The sequence below is a fragment of the Prenolepis imparis genome, unplaced genomic scaffold (genome assembly GCF_030444845.1).
Source record: "Prenolepis imparis isolate NDT839.2.m4 unplaced genomic scaffold, iyPreImpa1.0 SCAF_2, whole genome shotgun sequence".
NCBI lineage: Eukaryota > Metazoa > Arthropoda > Insecta > Hymenoptera > Formicidae > Prenolepis > Prenolepis imparis.
The window spans coordinates 15614560-15637915 of NW_028141160.1; the positions used below are offsets into that span (position 1 = coordinate 15614560).

Below are 23356 nucleotides of genomic sequence, written 5' to 3' on the forward strand. Positions count from 1 at the left end.
TGCTCATTTAGGCGATGTATCGATTATACAATTATCCAGTCATGTTTGATGCTTTAGCTACTAGCTAATTGAATTTTCCTCGCGATATTATTAAGAATTAAGTTTTCGCGGTGAAAAACATTTTTTTCTGGAATAATATTCCTCTCGAAGCTTTTATGTAAAACTGGAGCCAGACGTAAAAAAAAAAAATGTAACTCTACGGCGGCGTTTCCGTCCGGAAGATATGAGAGCGCGGTCATACCTATGTATCATACGGTATATAAAATATCTTATCCTCGTGCCGCGGCTGTTTAAGGCGTATACTGTGCATTTTATAATAGCAATTTATCATAAAGTTCGAAAATAACACGCAGTGGACATGTCACTAACGAGTTACGGAGATTGTTGCCTGTCACGTATCATATGAGACTTTCGCCATCACGAAAGGGATGGATCTTATGCATATAAATCATCGGATATTCTAAGTGTAAGTCTTTCTCCATGAGATTTCCTTATAAAGAGACGCGGTTTCGCAAAATGTAACAGTCTATACAGTCTATATACGTTAAAAACACACGTTTTATTCAAACGGAAGTTGTATTTCGGAAGTTATATAGTATACGTATACAAAGTGTGTATTAACACAAATCGAGCTATCATGTCGCTTCTCGATTAAAAAAAATTTTAAAAAAGATTTTAAAAAACGGATATTTTCAGATTATATTTATAATATTTATATTTAAAAAAAATATTCTCATGCACATACAAAGAGAGGATAATTTTAAAAAAATATTCGCGACTGTGGTAAAAATTTTAACGATAAAAGATTATTTGGAAAATGCATAGAAATCTAAAAAGCCTTTTCAGAAATTGTGCGACCCATCGATCATTTCGCTAAATTCGAAACACGGACGCGGAGGCGCACAATATTTATATAAATTGAATTCGCGCTTGTGCGTGCTAAATTAAACGTATAATAAAATTACGTCAAAATTCAAAACAGAACGATGTGTGCGCAGGCCTGTAACTCACTTTGAGCAATATTTCAATGCGAATATTATTTTTCTCTTTTGGCTCGAACAAATCTTTCGGATGTGAGAATGAAATTTCTCAACTTTTATTATTTTAAAAATCACATTTAATAACAATGTTTATCAAAGAAGAATTTCTCCGTGAAGAGTTACGTCAGGTCTGAACTTGATGAACTTTATATATACGTAGCCCGAGATCCACTAGAATATACATATATACGTAAATGCGTTTTAAAAGCGGAGATATGTATTTCAGAACTTTACTTTGCAAAGTGCAGGGCAAATGTCGTGTAAACTTCTGACATGCGTAAACGGCCATATCACGGATCAATGATGCGCTTATATCTTCCTTTCCGCCTTTCTCACGTTACACCAAGCATTTTATTAATATCCGTACCCTAGAGAGATTGTTTATCATAGCCCACGGATATCGCGTCGTTGTTATTAATAGTAATATGTTCTACATACACAACGAATGATAGAATAAAGGACTTGTACCGTGGAATAATAAAGGAAGAATAAAAAGCCGCGGAGCGACTTACAACTTGTTAGTATATCTTGTAGTTTATGTAATTTTCAAAGTATTTTGCAACACGTTCGTTAAAAGTACATAATCCTTACCGCTGAGCAATATGTACCATCCGATGTCTTGGAACCAGCTAAATTTAATATATTACATGTCTCTGTAGAATATATGCCCCTTCCTATTACGTAACCTTCGTCATAATTCTCTTGTGATTCAGAAAGCGCTCATGCTTGCACTTTATTTTTCCTAATATATTACTTTAGCTGTCTTTTTAAAGAATTTTTGCTGAATAATTTTAAAAAATTGAAATGTATGTAGATTGGATTTTCTAATTGAAGTCGAAGAAGTTCATTTTAAAAGCTTTTTGTGTTGTATACATTTTCGGGATAATAAGTAATGAGACGGAAATATTGCGACATATTAAATATTTGAAAAGTATATTTAAACAGCGGAAAATATATCTTTGGGTATATTCACGAAATAAATGCTTAGCTAGGTAGTGAAAGTTTTATGCTCAAAGAAAAAGAGCGAGAGATTATGTGTGTGTGGAAAGGAGAGTGTAGTGTGATGTAGATAAATCGAAATATGTCGGAAAGCAATCTAATTATGATTATACGAGTCTCTTTTTTGCAAGAAAATATTTTAGATACATAAAGTGAATGCATAACTACAGGAAAGAATATAGGTCAAATTTTACGAAAACGAGTCGCGGTTTCTAGCGATGTTCACCATATTGAATATTTCTGATAGCGATATCGTATCTTTAGTATTAGTCGATAATTGAACGGCAACTTTGAATAGAAAGTATTCGGGTTCGGAGCATTTTATTGTGGACAATAATTACATAATATTTAATATATTTTTATATAATACATATTAATTTATTATGTTGATTAAAATCTTGAAAGTTGATTAAACAACGATATCTTATTTTATAAAATAATTATTAACATTTAAAAAAATAATATTTAATTTTAAGATAATAAAACTTTTTTTATTTAAAACATATTTATATTTGTATCACAATTTAAATTGTCAAAATAGTTTATATTGAATATATGTGTAACTTGCAAGAGGGAACAATGGTCTCCGCGAAATGATATTCCAAGCATTGGCACTATCTTTCTGCGAAATTCGAGTCATCGATGATGGTTTTCAATTCGTAAACGATCGATGGAATATTTAGGCTCGATAGGACATTACGTCATCTTCCGAGGCTTTGTTTTCATATTTTCCTATCCCTTCTGACGGAGCGGAAGTGCCAACTCTAGTCGACCTATTTTTCTGGATATATACAAGAGAAATACGCGTTATTCACGAAAATCCGTATTCGCGGAGCGTGGATGACTTCCTATATACGTGGATGTTTATGTAAATAAAAAAATTGAAGATACGATATTCTCTAAGAAATTGAGAGAAAGAGAGAGAGAGAGAGCAATGTGTATGCGTCATTGAAACATTACTACATGAGATTGATCGCCTTGACAAAAGTGACGTCTCGTATCTATTGATAGTATTCCCGATGGATCGAACACGCCATGTGCGAGGAAAACTTGGGATACATTTTGCATTGCAAATATGTGCGCATTGTATATCGGGATAAAACGTTGAAATATTCGAACACACGTTTCGCTGAACGATGCGATGCGTCCGAACGCAGGATGCGCGCGATGATTTATGGCTTATTAGATCGGCAAAATTAACGATGGCGTTCAAACAGTTTGTGTAAGTCAGTATAACGTTTTATCGTAATTACTGCGATATAAAAAATAAACGATATTCATCTGTATAACGTGATTAATAATCGTAACTGATATGTCGGCAATTGTGTGCTATACGATTTCGTATTAAATTATCGCACAAATAAGGATCGAAGCACTATTTTGCTTGTGTTGCGTCTTTTCGTATTTTATTATACATTATTCCATTCAATCATTGTAGTCGAACAATGTTGAAGCTTTTTCTATAAGCAATACCAGTCTCTCCCTCTCGGCTAATGGCGATTGAAAATCTCAGAAGGGATCACCGGCATTGCAATTTATTTCATGTTTGGTTCTTGTTCTCTTCACGGTGAAACGCTAACGGAATAACTCTTGCAACGCTTCCGTCTGCTCTTTGTATTTCTTTTTAAGGCCAATCTCCGGTTTCAAGATTTTCCGCCAATACTGATTTCTGTCGGGGAAAATTAATATCGATTTTCACTTGTTTCGCGCCGACCACGCGCATTTTTCTCTCTTCACCAATCACAAAAGTCGACCATCGCTGTTACCTTTTGACCGATATTTTTCAAATTTATCAACTCTAACGAGAACTTAATATCGACGGCATTAATTTAGGAATATGCATATATAATTTGATTTTTGTTCTATTTTTTATCGCAGAATTCTTATTTCTATTAGAAAATTATTTTTGCGTACAATTATATACCTTCTTGTCACAGTTTCGATTTTTAAATCGTACAATTGTAGGTTTCACGACTTGATTATGTTTACTTTAACTCAAATACGCATTACTCAGCTTCTTATTTCACTTGATGATGCGCAGCCGAGTGGTTGCGAGACGCCGGCACATAAATCTCTAATGCGACTGAATCTGCGAGCCAACCAGAATTCGTTAGCCATTCTCTCGCGGCTGTCTTTAATGATGCACGCGGATGCCCTGATTTCATAGATCTCTTTACTGGAACGAAACGGATTACCGACGTTATTTGAATTTCATGATATCCAACTGGAATACGTGCAGCATTTGCAAAAAAATAACTTTTGATGCAAAAATGCATTTAGTGCGTGCAAATAGAAACAATTATACGATCCATATTCCATATTCTAACACGAGTACGTGTTTCTTTCACTCCAGCATAATAAAGAGACACGATGACATTCTCGTCGACGGCAGAAACGATTGCGTTTGGTTGAGAAACTCGCCAACTTTACAAATGCGGTAAATGCAAGTAAATGCAGACAGAGCAAAAGCAAATTGGGACATATACATATATGTATATGTATATATATATATATTTTTGTGTGTGTGTATATATAACAGATGGTTCGGAAATATAATAGGAAAGCTGGATTACGCGTCTATATCCAGGCCTGAAAGGATCAAGCAAATATCAGTCAGATGCGTGAGAAACTAAGAACCGAAGAAACGAGGCATTCTCGTTGCCGGATTTTCCGACGATATCGACTTGGGAAGTTTCTTCCTACTCACTTTGCTGATCTTTCTCTTTTATCGAAGAAACGACGAGACTTTCTTCCCCTTTCCACTCTGTACAACCTCATAAATCCCGACAAACATCTCCCATTATCAAGAAACGCTGGACGTCTTCGAAGTACACGTTGCATATAGCTCTTTCGTGAAAGATCCACTACCTACGTGTATTTCTAGGATGACACTTTGAAAAATGGTTACTGCATCTTTGGCGATATCGATTCATACGAGGTAATACACGAGCAATGTGCGGAAAGATCCAACAATGTGAATTTTTCTAAAGAACAATGCATTTCGCGATACATAAGATGGATGTATTTATAAAAGTATTTTAAGAACGAGACGTAAGATTTAAATTTCAAAATATTCTGTAACGAATAGTATAAATATTTCATAATCGAGCTTCAAATATATCTGAGTTTATTCGAGATACTCGAGTATCTGTAGCGCTGTTTGCGATGATTATTCAAATATTCAGAGCCTCCAACGCTTTGGCTACAATTTCTCGCGGCGCGACACGTCGAACGTTTTCGTACAATTTTGCTCTTTCCCGCTCGATTTTTATTTAAATACAGCACGAGGGACAAGTTATTCGGTAACAATTTTACGAACTGAGAGAACCGGCTCGTCCAGGGAAGCACTTTGCTCGATCAAGCCACAACCCGAACGTAGTTCGTACATAGTTTGGATTCCTGTAAATTACTGCCGCCGCAAAGGAGAAACCCTTCATTCATGCATTAGCGAGGAGATAGATTTAGTAACCGTTTGACTGCGAGCGATTTACGAAGATTACGAAGTTAATAGCATTACTACAATCGAGTCACCAAACAATTGTTATCTCTAAAAGCTGAAAAGTGTGTATATGTGTATGTGTACGTGTGTGAAAGCTAGGAAGATTATTACAATTTATTTTAATTTTTAAACAAAAATTTGCAAAATTAATATTCTGCGCAAATTAATATTGTTAAAAAATTAAGCAATAACAATGATTGAATATATTTATATATATAAAATGCGAAAAAATTAATTTGCGAAATTCAACTATATTATTTGGAAATAATATTAACCTCTTTCTCTCTCTTTCTCTCGAATTTCCATATTGCGGCAAGTTAATTTTGAACGCTGCGGTTACAAAAAGATTGCACTTTGAATTTATAAATTTTCTACAATTTCGAGAGTCTCGCGACTTATTTGCATACGAAACGAGTAGAACGTAGTTCGATTTTGTGACAGCTCGTGAATAATCGTCAGATCACCCCACACAATTGAGGCTTATCGCCTGACTTTTCCGATTCGAGATTCTTCGTTGATCGAAATTACACTTTTTAGCGTCTATGTGGAGTCTTACGGAGCGAAGAGGATTTCTCGCCATCTTAATTTGAATCGCGTCAATTATCCGGCGAATCCACAACGACGGTAGCTATAACGTACCTACAAATCGAAATCATTTAACACGATTAACAATGAATTTTATCCGACTGACTGCGAGTTCATTTATATTTCTGATAGCGATGAGCCACGGGGGATTCAACCGATCGCGATTGCTTTGATGACTCTTTCGCCAATTCCCGCTTATCCGCAAGTCAAACTAAATGAATCGTTCTCATCTTTCTGCTTTCTAATAGCGAAAATTTGATTTAAAATAACGAATGCTTTTCTCTCCTCTATTTCTTCTACGAGATTTTGATAGTTATAATAGATTTATCTTTGAATAGGTTTTATAGAGAAGAAAGAAAATTTTTTTTAATATACATATAGACTATAGATTTCATATATAAATTTGTATAAATCTCGAATGTGATATTCTTGATTTCTTTCAACAATATTATTTCACACGAAAGGTATAAAAGCCATGACATCACATTCATCAATCGCGTTTAATGACTTTGTCATGTTATCCGCGCAGTTGTTTGAACTGGAAAACGGATCGAATGACCCCGATCAATTTTACATTTTCCACTACAAACTGCGAACGGAAATGCGTAAAACGAATGCAGTATGGACATAACTTTTAATTACTGTCTCTCAATATGAAAAATTAACTTTTAAATACAAAGAAGATATAATTATAGTTATTGATAACGATGGTTATGCATTTTACTGACGCCATTTAATTAATAATGGGTAAATAAAACTGCTTTCCTACACTTTTCTAAAATGCCTGGAGTGTTTTATGTGATAAGAATAATTATTGTTTGTGTAGACCGTTATTTACATAATTGAAAGCTTTGATTTATAACAGAATTATAACAGATTTTCTTTTCGTTTTCGGAAAGCTCATCAATACGTTGTTTTTTTTAAACGTCTGAGAGTCGCGAGTAATGAATGTCTTATCATATCGTATTCTTTTCCACTTATTCAGCTCTGACATGATTTCATATGAATTTATATGAATCCATTATTCTTTTTCTTAATAACTCCTATTAAGATATAACCGAATCTGCTACCTATAATGGGACAATGACTAAAGTCTTTAATTGAGTTGTCGAAGGGAACAATGATAAAGATTATTAATATGCTATGTATTCGCATTACTATTATAGCACTTTGCTCCCGCGGATTCTACCTTTCTTCGTTTTATCGAAGTTGTAGCATGCGCTCGGAGACCGGCGCATCGTCAAACAAATCGATTTAGCTACCGCGAAGTCTTCTATCTTCCCCGTGGAAGTCGTAGATGAGAGCAGTAGGTAACATTTTGGAAAGCTGGCGTAGAAGCCACGGATGAATTATTTGAATGCCAAAGTTAAGCAGCAGATTTCGTCGAACTATCGCTTCTGTTTTTCGCGTTCCATTTAATCTGTATTCGCGACCCAGACGTGATAACGCTTGTGCAACTTTAATACGGTGAACATACCATAAAAAAACTCGCTAGAATTATTGATTATGTTACATCTATTGCTATATGTTTTGTTTGTTTATTTATTTGTTTATTTTGTAATATGATACATACGATATACAATTACATTTCATTGTTTTGTTATTTTATAAAAATGTCCGGAACATAACAACGATCATTTGTTCACTCACTTTGTTCATACGATCTTTTTTATTTTATTTCGAGTTGTTTTCATTATATAATCGAGTATCAAGAATGCTTGCAAAATGTATAAGTCGTTACATATAGTAACTGATATCCATCGGGTACAGTGTTTATCTGTAATATTTGTATTGTAATCATAACTCACATGCGGTGATAATGAAAGTAACAAAAAGGAAAATAAAAAAGAAAAATAGTTTTGACTGCGCATAGTCGATATCTTCTTGACAATGAAATACGACTGATATAAAAATTCATTTTGCGATATATTTTTTTCGCGAAATAAAAATGGAATTATGAGAATTTTAGTAACATTTTTCTAAATCTAGATTTTTGGTATAACTTGCACAACTTTAGTGAATGAAAAATATATTTTAGCTAAATTCCACTGTCAATCTTATGTATAAAATACATTCAATGTTGGGCAGATCGATAAAATTATGCTCAAGATGGCTGAATAATCACACAGTGGCATTCTATTTAACTTTCGAAAACTTTAAATATTTTCCTGTTATTATTTTTAACGCTACTTTATATTATCAAAGCGCTTTACTTAAATTGATTTTACAAAAACTCACAGCCAACAAAGAGATGTAATAATTTCTTTTCGTTCGAGGCTCTAAGGCACAATACACGTTCATTGTTCTTTACGAATGTGATTAAATTCCGTCTGAACGAGTTAACAAGAAACTCGGAATTTGAGTTCGAGAAACATACTGTGTAAGAAGACGCATCCCGCGGAGTTTCAAGAGTTAAAGTTGGAGAGGTGGTCTTAACCGCGTTTGCGAGATGAAGCCGAGTAGTTCGTTTTTCTCGTCAAATTATCTCATGTTGCCTCGTTTGCTGCGATGAAATTCGAGGGAAAGTGTGTGCGAAGAAAAATCAGTTGATTAAATTCCACATGTGAAGAACATGGGTCAGCCTAACTGGCCGATGGTTAGAATAAAGCGGCCAAACTTAATGAAGATCTGTCGTATTATTGAATTAGCGAACCTAGTGAGTGAAGGCGAGGTGAGGAAAATGGTAACCCTCTTTCGATGAGTTGCCCTTCTCAAGTAATTTGTCGACACTCTTGAATGGAATTGTTTTAAACGAAATTCCGATCGATACGAGTACGTGCATTCATTCGTAATTAGGGACGGTTGAATTAAATTTTACACTGCGAATCGTGCGAATATAAGAAACTTTATATTCTAGGAAGAAAAAGGATAAAAGCGTTTACATTTTTCCGAGTAAAAGAACGAGACAAGTTACCCTATATTTTCTTCGTACAAATTATTTTCGGTATTTTTACTACTGCGTTTGCCTCATACTTTGTCCGAAACGTATTGCGTCATCGTTTTGCCGTGGCACGTAAGCAGTAAGTTTACTTTTGCAGATATTAAACGCTTCTCCTCGTATGTTTTCACAATATTTGCTATTACTTGCAAAACTCCTTTAACTTCGAATATAGGCAAGAGGATTCTGTAAACGACCGTTTTGCGTTTATTTATTTATTATTTTTCGAATAGTTCCTATAAACTATAAAAGCAATAGCAATTACCCCACTTTGTTCATATGATTCATTATTTTTTTTTTCCCAGACACCTAGTCAGAACGAGTCACGCGAAAACCAAGACGTTGCTATTTTCTTTGCACGTACGAGTTGAATAACAACGATCGTGTTTCTTGTCTATAAAGTGGATTCTTTTTCACTCTTTTTCTCTTTTTTTCTTTTTCCATTATCTACTTCTTTCCATTTCTCAGAAATACAGTTTCATACAAGCGAAAGACATACAAGTGTTCCAGAGCCGCCATCCTCATTTTTGATGATGATTTTTTACAGTAAATTTCTTTCTCTATCTTTTTATCTTTCTATTTTTCTTTCTTTATAATTCTTTTTTTAGATTTTGAAATTTTATTACAATTTTATACTCTTAATTATTTACATTCGCATTTCTCTTTCTCTACGATTTAATATTATTAAATTTTGATTTACTTATAATTTCCTAGACATATTTTATCTCAGATTATATTTTTTTATATTGCAATAACTGAAACATTTTCATGCGATAAAAATGCATATGATGCTAGAATTCTACTTTACATAACTAGGTTCGTTTCAATCCAATGTTTCAATCTCACTGGAAAATAATTAGCTCATTATACGATATTTTGAAATTTACACTTTTAGTCGCAACCTGAAACAGCGATTGAAAAGTTGCAATCGTGATTTTGCATACTATAGATTCTCGTGTGTCACAACTTACAAAGTTTCCTCACCATCTTGGCAGCTCGACAAAGAGGCCTCTGCCGAGAACACATAGGTAGCTCAACAGGTAGTTTTGAGAACCCCGCGCCCTTCTCTCTTCTTTCCTATATTTTTCTGCCATTCTTTCATATTTTACTATGCTACAACGACGAGCTGTCACGCCTACACGCGTGAATTGCCCTTCGAGGTTGATACTTTCCATGCCACTACACCCTTTGACATCGAATTTGATTGAATTTTGGCGGCGCGTATATCTATCCATAAGCGCGATAAACGCGTTTAAGTAAACTCATTCATGCTGGTTTATCACATTATCACGATCATTTTGCATAGCTAACTATTTGTAAAGCATCAATTTTGAATGCATTAACAGTCGCGATTTGAAGTAAACTCTTTAGAAATTTTATCTGAATATATAAAGAATTTTTTTCTAAGAAAATCCCTAGTAAAATTAATAGCGTGGAAAAAAATATCAATGAGATATTTATAACTTCACATTCTATAACATATAATTATAGCATAAATATTAATTGCTTTCAAGAAAATTTTTTTCTATTTATTTTTAATTTATTTTCTATGACATGAGTTCGAACTAATACTTAACCGTAACTGCAAATAGATAAAGAAACAAAAAAGAAAGAAATAAAGATTATTTGTCACGCTATATCATCAGCTAAATTAATTTAAATATCAAGTTCCAGTCAAAATTGCACTGCTTCGACACGAATATCGAGAAAAAGCTAATTATCATCGTACTCATTAACGACGCTCGACAATTTATTTGATGTTCACCGATGCACAATTATATGAGCGATATACCTCGAACCAGTAAATAAAGCTTGACTATACACGCAAACATCGGACGGATGCAATCAGACGCGGTTCGTAGATATGAAAAAATGCACAATTAAAGTGCCATCACGATTCATTAATAGCAAGTCACAAATTGCGCGGTTTCAATTTATCTCTAATTTATTATATCATGAATTTTGAAGATTACATTAAAAGAAATAGAAATTTAAGATTTTTTTTTATCGAGCTTAAATTGCTTCGTGCTCGTAAAGACGTTCGCCTTCTCCTTTCTATTCTTCGTTGTAACGTAATTTTAAACTCTCCTTCTTAGTTTTAGCAAATTTAACTTCGAACAAGTACTGAATCGAAAAATATCTCGCGAAAATCTTTTCGTTGTCTTCTCTTCGTTGTCCTGTTCGCGTTTTACAAGGTCCGTAGCGAGATTCGAACGACGCGACGGCGTCTTAATACGTCCTGTCAAAGGTTACACCGTCTGTCCTCGCAGGATTTCGTGATCCTGAATGTCTTGCATTCAACTCGTTCACCACTTGTCTCGACATTACTGGAACACGTTTCAATTGATTGTCTTAAAGAGGCGGATGTTTTCTCTTCGTCGATGAAATGTCTGGACTCTATGTAACACGTTTTGAAGGTTGTATGTGACTCGCGTGATAAAAGTTCCGCCAGTTCATCGTCGTATATTCCTTCGAGTTTGCCTCGACTCGAAACATCCGTTTGCGATTCGATTACGTACGTTAGATTAGTCCTTTTGCTCCTGAAAGATCTCGCACTGTCCAACGAACTCGACTCGTCATCTGCATTAATATTTCCCATTGAAATTTGAATCTTCTATTTTCATTCAAGTAATGTATATTTTGAAAAGAAAGGTGCGATATATACAATATAATAAAATTAATTTAATATCTTATTTCATAAAAAAAAAACAAATAAAAAATATATATGTTTATATTAATCTTGTAGAATAATATGAGTTTTAAAATTTCATATAAAGTTCAGGTTACACATTCAAATAACAGAGTTCAATATTTTTATACTTCTTCAAATAAACATTTTTCAGTTTCTCGTATACGTTATTTTTTTTAATCAACGGATTGTTTTTACGCCTTATATTTTTTAAATAAAAAAAAATGTTTATAAAATTTTTATAAATAACAGAAGTCGATATCTCTCTACTCTGAGATCTCTGATACCTATTTGATGCCGATCGAGGATTTCGCCCTCCAAGCAATCGGAATAAAACGACGGTATCAAAGCGTCGTCGCCCTTGCTGCCCGACGTTCTCCTAATTCCCGAAGTTGTTATCTCTTCGTTCCCCTCGGATAGTCCAGTCTCTTTGCTCCGTGGCGATAACCTTCGAAGAGTACCCTTTAAGCATTGATCCTCGCCGAACGTGACTTCGCGCAGAGCGCGAGTCAGCTGTTCGATTAAATCTCGAATGTAAGACAGCGTCGGGGTGTCACCCTCCTCCTCGCTGATCTTCGTAGCGATTCGCAGCTCTTCGAGTGCCTCTGTGTAAAGTAGAGCTCATCTTAGGGATAGTCATGCACGGAGATCTCTTTCCATAATTTTGCATTCACATACATAAATTCATGCTAGTTTACACGAACGGCGAACGGATCTATCCGCTTCTTATATAAATTACTGCGCGAAATCAGTAAAGTGATATTGGATTGAATATTCAGATATATTGAATTGGATTCAGATTTTAAGATATATATATATAAATCTAAAAATATACGCGTTATATATCACGTCTTTTTCCACAATTTTTTGCGAAACGAACAAGTCTGAAAAAATTTTAATTCCCCATTCTATTGGTTATTAGTTGAAAGCTGCAAACAAAAACATTCGTACATATTTTTAAATTCTAAAAGTCACATCTTATTGTTAGAGATTATTTATACGTTCTTTATGATGGTCTACATTTTGATAATCTTTCACAGGCATAGCACAATAAAAATGCCTCGTAATAAAAATGTCGACATATACATCACAATATATAGTACATACAGAGGAAAGTGTTGTATTTTTCACTCTGCTTCTCTCTTTTTCTTTCTCTCGTTTTTTGCAGCTCAACCATACATTTCTGATATAACCAGACATTTTAGATATCTTTTTCGCGCAGTTCAAATAACGTAAAATTGTGGAAAATTGCACGTTATTTTTACGAGTTAAAAATGACGCAGAGTACAACGTGATATTGTATTCTGTGAAAAAATTCGGAAAAAAGTTAAAGATGATTTAGTTTCAAAGTTTCGCTAAAATTTCGAGAGAGAACACAACGCGGGTATTTGGCAACGACACGTCACAATTTTCGCGAGAGGATTTTGCGAGAGAAAATTCGTTCGGCCGAGAAATTCAACCAGGAAGAAGAACGGGGGACGACGTTCTTGGAGGGACTCGGGGCGACAGGTTGAGAAATGGAGTCATCACCGGCGAAACGACCCAACGTCGCCAGGCACTGCGCTCGTAGTAGACCGGCATGGAAGGTCCACTTGTTCGAGCTCGCCTCTTCCGCACATTCCCGGCACTGCGATGCCTTGCGCAATGCCTCGACGTACTTCCCCGTCTCCAAATGGCAGCGTCCGATCTCGTGGTGCACCCAGGCTCGCGGCACCGGATGATCGATGTGGATCGACAGGTTTTCCCAGGCACGAGCGGCGGCCTCGAGATGACCGAAACTGAGATGTACCTTGCCGAGAGTCACAAGAGCTTCTGATAGGAGAACTACATCCTTGGTGTTCTTCGACAGACGCACCATCATGGCGACGTTGCTGCAAGCTCGATCGTGCCTTCCCAAGGCTGTGTGGATCAGAGATAAATATCGGTACGCTGGTATTGTATATCGACGAGAATCTTCCAGACCGGACGAAAACGTCAGCAGATCCTCGGCGAATCTCAAGGAAGTCTTCATTTTGCCAGCGTTGAAATTAGCTTCCAAATTCTTTAGCATGACGTTGGCACGATTATTTATGTGCTTCAATATCATTCTGGATCGAGTCAGTTGGGAGGTCAACGACCCTAGCGCGCAGGAAGTTTTCTGAGAAATCTTCTTGCTCGTATCAAGATATCTAAAGAAAGAAGAACATCCTCTCTTTGATTGCAGTATTGAAAATATATTATCTTAATATAATATCAAAATTTAAAGTCATTAAAAGTGAAGCCCTTTTAGCGAATTAAACTTCTAAAGGGCGCAATTAATTAATGCAACCCCATTGTTCGGTTAAATCAAAGTGGATTTTTTCGATTTTTAAGAACTTTAATATTCTAATTATAATTTTAGATTTTATTCTGAGATGTAGGAGATTTCTAAGAAAGAGGAAGAAAGAGAGAAAAGGAGAGAGATTTAATCTCTTGAAAAGATTGCAATGAAAAATCAGCTTCAAATTCATGAAAGAATCTTTGAAGTTAAAATTAGTAGTGAAATAGTTGGATCTCATTGCGAGATTTTAGTGCACTTTGATTTACGTTAGTTATAAGTTATAAATACATTAATTCTACACTTACTTGAGGATATCAGGATTAATCGATAGATTATTACAAGATTTCGAAACATCGCGTGCTTTGAGCGTCGAGCTTTCGGAAACTGAAGTCGCCTTCGAGATTGCATCATGTCTCGTACTCGCCGGAAGCCTGACCAGGCTCTTCTCCGGATTATTCCATGAGTTTATCGTGGCCGCGGTACGTCGTGCCGCTACACTATGGCTGCTGTCATGCGGACACACAGTAGCTGCTCGATGATAGAGCACTAATGCGGATTCGTATTCGCCACTGTGCGATTTATAGAGGCGAAATTTTAGATTCTCATTATGTATTCTCAAGTTTGTCAAGCTTTTATCATTAATCTTTTATGTTTACGTACAGATCAAGTAATATAATATTTAAACTCATAAAATTTTATTACATTATTTTTAATAAATATTGTTATATTAAAGTAGAATTTTATAATTAATATTTAATATAAATATATATAAAATAAAGCATATAATATATACATATATAATTTATATATTTAAATATTAACATATTTAAAATATGATTTAATAAAAACACAATAATTCTTCACCTCAGAAACCGAATTTTCTATGGAAAAAAAAGTATAACTACTACAACATTCAAAATTGTAAGATTATAAAAAAAAATTTGTTATTTTATTAACAGTGAAATTAAATCGCAGGCTATTTGAAGATTTTTTCTTGAGGAAAGAGATATATGTATATATTTTTTTATTTATTTGTAGAATTAAAATGGTCGTGGTTATCCGCAAAAAACTAAACATTGGTCATTTGTAAAGCGATATTCTCATTGAATGTTCTTTTAAAGAAGTGATGTATTGGCAACATTTCCGATATTCCCCATGACCTATTTCTCGCAGTGACCAAAATGCTTGTACTTCAGTGACAATAATGATAGGTTATTTTTTTGTAGTAAATGTTAAATTTGAAATGCTTGATACGGCAAAATATTAATGGCTTTTTTTCGATAACAAATTCATCTTTCTATAATCTTTCACGTAATCCGATAAAAGCTTCTGCAGTTAACGTAAACATAATAAAACGAAATATAACATGAATATCTTATCAAATGAAGAGAGATTTTTATTTTAACTAAAAGTATTAATTGAATGAAGGCTTTAAGTCATCACTTTATTCAAATGCACTTGAGAAATGTTTTTAATATAATATTTAAAATAGAAAATTTTTAAACTTTTTCATTTCGCTTATATGTACATGTTGATCGATCTATATCCGTTTAAAATATTGACATTTCTGACGTAACTTAGATAATAGGATTCATGCATCCAGATCAAATTTCCAGTTGAAAATTACAAACGTCAAAGCAGCACAATAGGCTTTCCTGTCTCATTGTTATACTGTATTCACGATCCGATACAATTGAACATCTTTTTATACAACGGCATGAAAATGTTATTAGGAAAGCGGTTAATTTAAATTTCCATCATCACAAAAAAAAACAGTTAAGGGGTTAATGCACTTTCAATGTAACCCCAAAAATGGCGATCCACCTTGGAATTATCCAACGTGGACTCCCGAGACCAGCGTCACGCTCGCGTCAAATTAACCGAGCTAATCGAAAGTTATATGAAGCGGGACGTAAGATTATAATACCGTCCCATCCACTTAATATCCATTAAACAGATATTGATTACATTACCGTTGATACAAATCGTCCGCTTGACGATGTAGAGCTTGGGCATACTGCCGGTTATTTTCACGCGACAACTTCGAAACGCTTGTCTTTATCTGAAGACGCGCATAATTCTCCGCATTCTCCACGGTCCGTTTGGTGACATCAAGATCGCGCGCGTTAAGCTCCCATCTACCAGAAGTAGCCATTCATACCGTCAGTTAAGCTTCTCTCTTCGAGCGGAGATATCTGCGATCTGCGATTTGTCTTTCAGCCGGAAGTAACTCCCGCAACCAATTTCGCTCGTTCAAATCGATTCCTCATATAATATGCTACGAACTGTTTACGATACAAATATTATATTAAAATAATTAATTCATGATTATTATATTAAAATAATTAATTTCTTAAAAAATAAAGTGCTCTCTAATTTAAGTAGAAAGGAATGGTAATTTTATAAGATATTTTGCATAGAATAAAATGCATAGATAAAATAAAATTTTTTTAACATATATATTTTTTATAAAATGTAAATACAATTTTTCTAAAGAGACAAATAATTTTTTTATTTTCAAAAATAAAGGATATGTATCACGAAGACTAGTGTAACTGCGAGGAGACTCTCTATAAATATTACTTCTATAAAAATACATACTTTGTATACAAGAAATAATCTATCTTCGTAAATTTCATGCGTAAAGCACATTACTTAGCACCTCGCTTTTCGAGTGTTCTAAGCTATCCATCTTGCGTTATTTTTGACGCACAACTTCAGAAAAATGCAACACACGAGATGTGACATTGTTCTCGTATATCGGTCAAATGTCAGAGCTTCATATCTCAGAAATATGAAGGCGTTTATTAAATTCCAAAATACGCGATTATAAAAATGCATCATGTATTTTACAACATATATTTATTTTAAATATATATTACATTAAATTTTCTCTCTTTCCCTCGTCGGCTCAATCAATTATTATATTGTTTCCACGAACGCGGTTGCTAATTAATTACTGTCGCCAATTAACAGCCGGTGTACCGTTACGGTAAAATGTTACTGGAGAACTTTACCGAATGAGAGGCGGGGAAACAGAAAAGAGAGTAAGACTGGAGTTTCAGGCGGTGATAATGACTGAAAAAAAGAAATAAAAGAAAGGGAGGAGAGTTGAATCCGGAGTGTCGGCGCGGTAAAGAGATTTCCGCTACGACGCTTCCGGTAACTCTCCGGCCAGAAAGTTGCTCACCTCGGGTTGAAGAGGCGCGATGTCGTTATTGGAAAACGACCGTATGCCACGGCGAAATGGGCTTCACTAGATTGGAATGCGAAGATAACGGAAGATGCATGGCGAATAAAAAGAGAAATCATCATATACGCGATCATGATTAAAGTATCAGTCGTAGTAAAGTAGCGAGCTGCGACATCGGTCTAGAATTCTTAATATCGTAGTGATGGCACGATGTTCGAAACTACCGGAATATTTATTCGACACATTGCAACTTCAAGATTTAATCTTTTAAAATTTTAAACAGAAATTTAAAAATTTATTGCTGGATACATTTCTTTTTGCGAATATTAAAGAATAGGCTTATTAAATATAACACAATTTAACAAAAAAATTATTTCTATTTTTTTTTATTCTAAATACGACATACGACACTAATTCTGACGTGCAAATTTTTTCAACACATCATAACTTTGAGAAATTTGTGATTGAAATTGCAAAAATAACTATTTTAATAAATGTATTTTATAAAATTATAGCTACAGTATAAAGTGTTAGAAAAGTTTCGTTCGAATCAAAGTTATATTGTTAAGACTTTGTCCTCAAAAGAAATTTGTGTCGATCATAATTAATAAGATATTATATATTGTTAACACATAGGAAAATGATTATTCTCTTTGTTGTGCTAAAAAAAATTATGTTGAACTTTCTGTGTAATATATATCTTTTCTGTTGTGTGTGCAAGTCAAAAGAGTAGAATTTAAAAATGCGGGATTCTTTAAATAAATTGTCTAGTAAATACTCGCGAGAGAATATATAATTTGTTCGACAAAATCCATAGTTTTTAATAGCCTTCAGCAAAGTGAACGAATTAATTAATAATAGTAATGGTTGATCGACTTTTATTAGCAAGAGTCTGTATCTCGATTATCGAGTGACAATTTGTCTCGCAATGAATAATATGCCACGCGAACAATGCAACGAAAATATTCGCATTTTCTCGACGAGAAGCTCATTTGAATTCTTCGAAATTCACGAAGCCCGGTCGCTTGTAAGACGGGGCATGCTGCTTCAGCAGAGCGATCCTGGCGTTCCTTTCCGGATCCTTCGGCGGGCTGGGCAATATGGTCCTTCGCATGGAGGGCATTTTAAACTTCCGATCGATCGGCTTGCAGCCCGGCATGACGGAGAGTCGTCTCTCGGCAGGCACGACGTCCATACGCCGCCACAGAAAGTCCACCTCCCTCTTCATCTCCTTCGGCATCAGCTCGAGGATAAGCTGCTGCCTGGCAGTGACGTCGTCAAAGTCGCCGATACGCTCTACGTCCAGCTCGTCCACAGCTTTTATAGCTCTTTCATAAAAATCCATCTACGGAAACGTTATATGAAATCGATTCTTGAATTAACCGCGTCTCTCTAAATGAGAAATCCCTTTACCCACCCCTAGCCGTCAGTGGTTCTATTGTGTCCCGCTGTAACGGAGAGAACTGCTCTCGACGAAAGAGTCTATTTTTATAAAGAGAAGGCATTTTCGAAACGACTTTTTCGCTTTTTACGTGAAAGTCGTTTCGAAAATGCCTTCGACGTGAGAAAAAAAACTCCGGCGACAAGCAGCAGGAATGCGTAGCGTTTTGAATAAAAAGAAGAAAGAAATTTTTGATCATTAACGTGTTTAAAGAGATGTAACGGAAGTGCAAAACTGTACCGAGAAAAAAAATCTCACTTTTTGCTTTGTTATAACAGATATAATAACTGTGACTCGTATAATAATGCTTGAATGAATATAATTTGCAAACTGTGCTAGACATCGCGTCCATTAAAAAATTCAAATCGCGAAGACGAGCGTTGCTCCAAAGAGAGGAAACATATTAATGTAAATTGCTGAAGATTGCGACCGAGTAAAGATTTCTTCGAGATTACGAATGGGTTCGATATTATTCGCCATTCGCCGATATCTTTTTTACACGCGCGCCGCGAACTAATTTTAAAATGATATGTAATGTGGGTATCGATCGGTGGAATAAATTCGACGGCAAAGTGGCGACGCTATTATTACGAGCGCGTGTTGTCGCAAAACTGTGGAATTTTATTTTTACCAGATAATCGATACCGAGTTTTCTGGCGCACGCGAGCGCTAAAACCGCCGCCTCTCTCGCCTCATTCCGATTATTCTGATGAATCTCAAGTCGCAGTATCAAATGATCGATGTTTAGGACCCACTCTTCGCAGACCGCTTGCTGCGCTATGTCGCGGCCCTTCTTCGCGTAGAATCTGGCCAGGTCGAAGCGATGAATGTCGATGAGAAACTTACAAAATTCATGATGCAGCCAGGCGAGTTCGAGAGGCGCGGATGCCATGGCTAATCTCCTGCTCTCCAGATTGCAAATATTGAAAACATTTTTGGGATATCAATCATTTAAATGGAAATTATTATAGCGAATTAATTAACCCCGCGCGCGCGGGTATATAATTATAATCAGAAATTCTATGCATAAATTATCTATTTATATGATGTTCATAAATATTACATTACATACAATTGTATAAATCATTATTATAATTATGTATGCTATAAATGGAGAGATAAAAAGCAAATATATTATTTTAAAAAGAAATATAATAAAAAAATATTTTTAAAAAAATTTAATTGTGAAAAATACATATACGTTGATGGATGAAATAAAATTTAGAAAAATATAAAATGAGAAATTAATATTTCGGAGAAATCAATGTTTCCTATAACTAAACATCTCTCTAATAATAAATAAAATCAACATTATACACACGTGTAATTCTATTGGTATATAAAACATGCAAAGAATTTATCATAGATATTCTAATATATTCTCTTCAAAAGGAGCTGCTTAATGAATTATAGCTGAATAAATTATATACCTACGAAATATCTTCAGTGTCTCCTTCGGGTTCACAGTCCGCATCCACGCAAGATCGCTGTCTCGAGGCAATATTGCAACTCGTATTCCCAAGTGATGCTTCAAATATATCTTCTTTAGTTCCTCGTTGTCCAGACATGTCAAATTACGCGTGTCGGTATATACCCACGCCACTATTTTATAGAGCACGTCCAGACATTTTTGCTTCAGCGGAAACATCTTGTTCGAGTACGAATCGAATTTATTTTTGATACGATCGACGAGTCTGAAGAAAAGGAATAAAACGGAATTTTGTAAATTGAATTTTATAAATTGAATTATAAAGTTTTATCAAAACTTTACTATAAATATTTTATAAATATAAAATTTGACAAATGTATTCCGATTTAACGAAGGAAATCACATAATACAAGCATACGTCGAGAATTTATTGAATGATTCAGATACCATTACTGACTTGAAAAAGGTAAGGTAATCCTTGTTGATCCTTGCGACGTGTAGGCGGTGCAACAGCAAATCCGCTTCTATGACGATGATATTCCTGCGCAATTTTTGCTCGCGTTCAATCATCATTTTGTGCCCTTTCAAAATCTGCCTTCGCTGAAAGAGCAGAATGTAGAGCGGCCGTCTTATCCGTAGAAGTTCTTGCAGATTCATCGCGTTCCGATGGCACGTACTCGCGAGAGCGAGCAGCTCGGCAGTCGAGCTCTTACTAGGTGAAGCCACGATTTCCGGATGGCTTACAATCTTCTCGAGAAAATCCTTATCGGTCGTCAAGTAACCTATATCCATTTTCGCTATGATACGCTGCAATCTGTTCATCCGCGCTTGACGTTGCACCTCCGGATCGTTTACTTTAAATCTTGCCTTATCCTCATCGATACCTACGATTAGAACCAATCTACATCCACTATATCATCGATAAACAACCTGGTAAATAATTTTTTTATAGCAACACTTAAAGCTAATATTTTATAATTTATAATTTGTTAAAAAAGGACATAATTGTAGTACTGAAAAATATTGATCTCATGTACTTATCTCATAATTACTTGGATTAATTTTACAACGGTAAAGATTTGATAAGAACTAAAATATTTTCTTGCTTTATTCTATCGAGAATGTTGAATCTCTCTTCGTAAAATATAGTGAGCGCTATTCTACGAGACGGCTATTTTCTCACCTGATCATCGCTTGAGGATGAATAGCGTCGATATCTGCGAGATTTGTTTTAAGAACACGATACACACCTTCTAGCTCGTCTTCCTCTACTTCGAGCTTGCCAATCAGGCGCTCACGGTGCTCGCACAATTGTTGTATCCACGGATACAGCAGCAGAAGCGCTATAGGTGACGTATTCCGGCCGATGCAATCTTCGACGGTCTCGTTCGCCAGATAGACGCCGTGCTCAAAGGTCATCCCGTGCCGTCGTATGCCTTCGTAGGCGTGAGCCAGGCTGGGACCAAACTCACCGATCTGGAAAAGCGCTTCCACCCTTATCTGTCGCGCTTTGTAATGACCGGGATCTGCAGCCGAGATACGAGCGCAGAGATCAAGCGCCCGCTGATTTATCGAACAAAGAACGGTTTAAAAGATGCTATGCTAAGTGAATTTTTTCTGGCACGGTTCTTTACAGATAGGATATTATTCATAGATACATTATTCGATATTTGAAAGATTATTTGTAGATTTAACATGTATGGAACGAGATGTGAAAAAGAAGAATTCTGAATAAACTGAAGACAAGTATATCACAATTATAAACGTAAATAATAGAAATAAAATAAATAAAATACGATAAAGCAATTTAATAATTATATGATACATACAAGAAAATACAGAGAACGCAAAAAGTACCTTCAGCATTTATACCGTTTTATATTTTACTTTATAAGTTTCTTGTCATTGTACCTATTTTTAAACATTTCTCTGACAGTTTTTCCGCGTCAACGTATCTTGTGTGTTTGATGAGAACTCTACAGAGACCGATTAACGTTCTAAGATCCTCAGTCGTTTCAGATGCCTTTTCGAAATAATCTATGGCTATGGGGTATATGCCCAGACTAGCCAGTCGATAGCCCCATTCACGATAAAGAATGGCTTCCCTGAAGACTTCGGGAGCTTCTTCCCTCTTCGGCGCTGACATGACGATTTATTGAATCTTCAAGAAAAAAAAGATGTAACTCACGTATGGCACATTACCAAAAATTAATATCATCCCCTCGAAGAATAGCAATTCAAAGTAGAGCGAAAAAAATTATTAGAAACCTACCTTTTCTCTTTTTTAAACAATAAATTTTTCTTAGAAATATCGAGAATATCTAAATATTTTATATGTTCAATTTTTACATGATTGCTTTTTTTATGTAATTAATATGTTTTCAATATTATTATAATCCACTGGATATGTATCACAAATTTTAGACATTACGTGACATCCAGACATGGCGAATGGATAGAATCTATTGTGTGAAGATAGACGAATATAAGCGAGGATACACAAAGGATACACGATACAATTCCGATTCTCGCTAGATTCCAAAATGTAGCTCAGCATGGAATGTAATTTCATACAAAGCAGAGTGTGTTAAATTCAATTTAATTTTACATATTTATGAATCTACATCACTAGTGTAGATAAAATAACACAGCATGTCAAATATAACTATTTAATGACTTTTATATTGAATCTACTAGTTATGTTATTAAAACATATCAAAATATTTGAAATTATGATTATTTCTTTTCACGTGCAAAAAATATACGTCACTTTCAAAGCGAAATTCAAAATGCGTATTCGCAATGATGTCGTTTTTAAAAGGCAACGTTAAAGATAGTTGCTACTCGCGAAATCAGGTCGCTTTTCTCCTCGCTTTTCTCCTCACATTTCGCCTCGCTTTTACCTCATTGAAAAACCACCGTTGGAGTCTCGTCCTCTCTACTTGGAATTTCAATACCGGACAACGCGATGACAATTAATACCACAAAGGCTACTACGTGCAGTTTAGAAATAAAAACGGATTACAACTACGGATTAATTCTCGAAAACTGCAAGGAAACTCGGGTGCAAGAATTTTTAGTTACCGTATTTTAAATCTCAAAGAGAATATTCGACTGAATAAAAATTTCACATTTCCGAGATTTTGCGATATTTATGAAGATTATTAAATAAGATGTTAATTATCACTTATCGTTAGACATCGCTTAATATTCCAAAATATGCAAGACTAAAAAATGTTGAAGA

At 35.0% G+C, this 23356-nt stretch overlaps 3 protein-coding genes across 7 annotated transcripts in view; 1 reads left to right on the forward strand and 2 right to left on the reverse strand.

The window, feature by feature from the left end:
• LOC145948999 (uncharacterized) overlaps window positions 1-23356 on the forward strand; it is an 85347-nt gene that overhangs the window by 59846 nt on the left and 2145 nt on the right. The window contains exon 1 of one of the 5 annotated variants that reach the window (XM_083058659.1): window positions 13452-13674. The exons of the other annotated variants lie outside the window; for them this stretch is intronic. The gene's annotated coding sequence lies outside the window, so the exon portion shown is untranslated. Of the gene's footprint in view, window positions 1-13451; window positions 13675-23356 lie in introns of those variants that run through there. 5 annotated transcript variants of the gene reach the window in all.
• On the reverse strand, window positions 10811-16204 carry LOC145932918 (uncharacterized). Its single transcript, XM_083032144.1, has 5 exons — window positions 16023-16204; window positions 14355-14678; window positions 13281-13918; window positions 12038-12355; window positions 10811-11641 (listed from the first exon to the last, which is right to left on the reverse strand). Exons 1-5 carry the CDS (start codon window positions 16202-16204, stop codon window positions 11304-11306), a joined length of 1800 nt encoding a protein of 599 aa, XP_082888270.1. The 3' UTR covers window positions 10811-11303.
• On the reverse strand, window positions 17820-23075 carry LOC145932495 (outer dynein arm-docking complex subunit 4). Its single transcript, XM_083031482.1, has 6 exons — window positions 22024-23075; window positions 21363-21638; window positions 20570-20996; window positions 20114-20377; window positions 19315-19585; window positions 17820-18587 (listed from the first exon to the last, which is right to left on the reverse strand). Exons 1-6 carry the CDS (start codon window positions 22256-22258, stop codon window positions 18231-18233), a joined length of 1830 nt encoding a protein of 609 aa, XP_082887608.1. The 5' UTR covers window positions 22259-23075; the 3' UTR covers window positions 17820-18230.

Coding starts and splice junctions, on each gene's coding strand:
- LOC145932918 (XM_083032144.1), bottom strand. CDS start 16,204: ATGGCTACTTCTGGTAGATGGGAGCTTAACGCGCGCGATCTTGATGTC. Junction 13,919..14,354: donor ATTAATCCTGATATCCTCAA/GTAAGTGTAGAA, acceptor TTCTTTCTTTAG/ATATCTTGATACGAGCAAGA. Junction 12,356..13,280: donor GACGTTGGGTCGTTTCGCCG/GTGATGACTCCA, acceptor TACTTTACACAG/AGGCACTCGAAGAGCTGCGA.
- LOC145932495 (XM_083031482.1), bottom strand. CDS start 22,258: ATGTCAGCGCCGAAGAGGGAAGAAGCTCCCGAAGTCTTCAGGGAAGCC. Junction 20,997..21,362: donor AGAGGAAGACGAGCTAGAAG/GTGTGTATCGTG, acceptor TTCTAATCGTAG/GTATCGATGAGGATAAGGCA. Junction 20,378..20,569: donor GATTACCTTACCTTTTTCAA/GTCAGTAATGGT, acceptor CCTTTTCTTCAG/ACTCGTCGATCGTATCAAAA.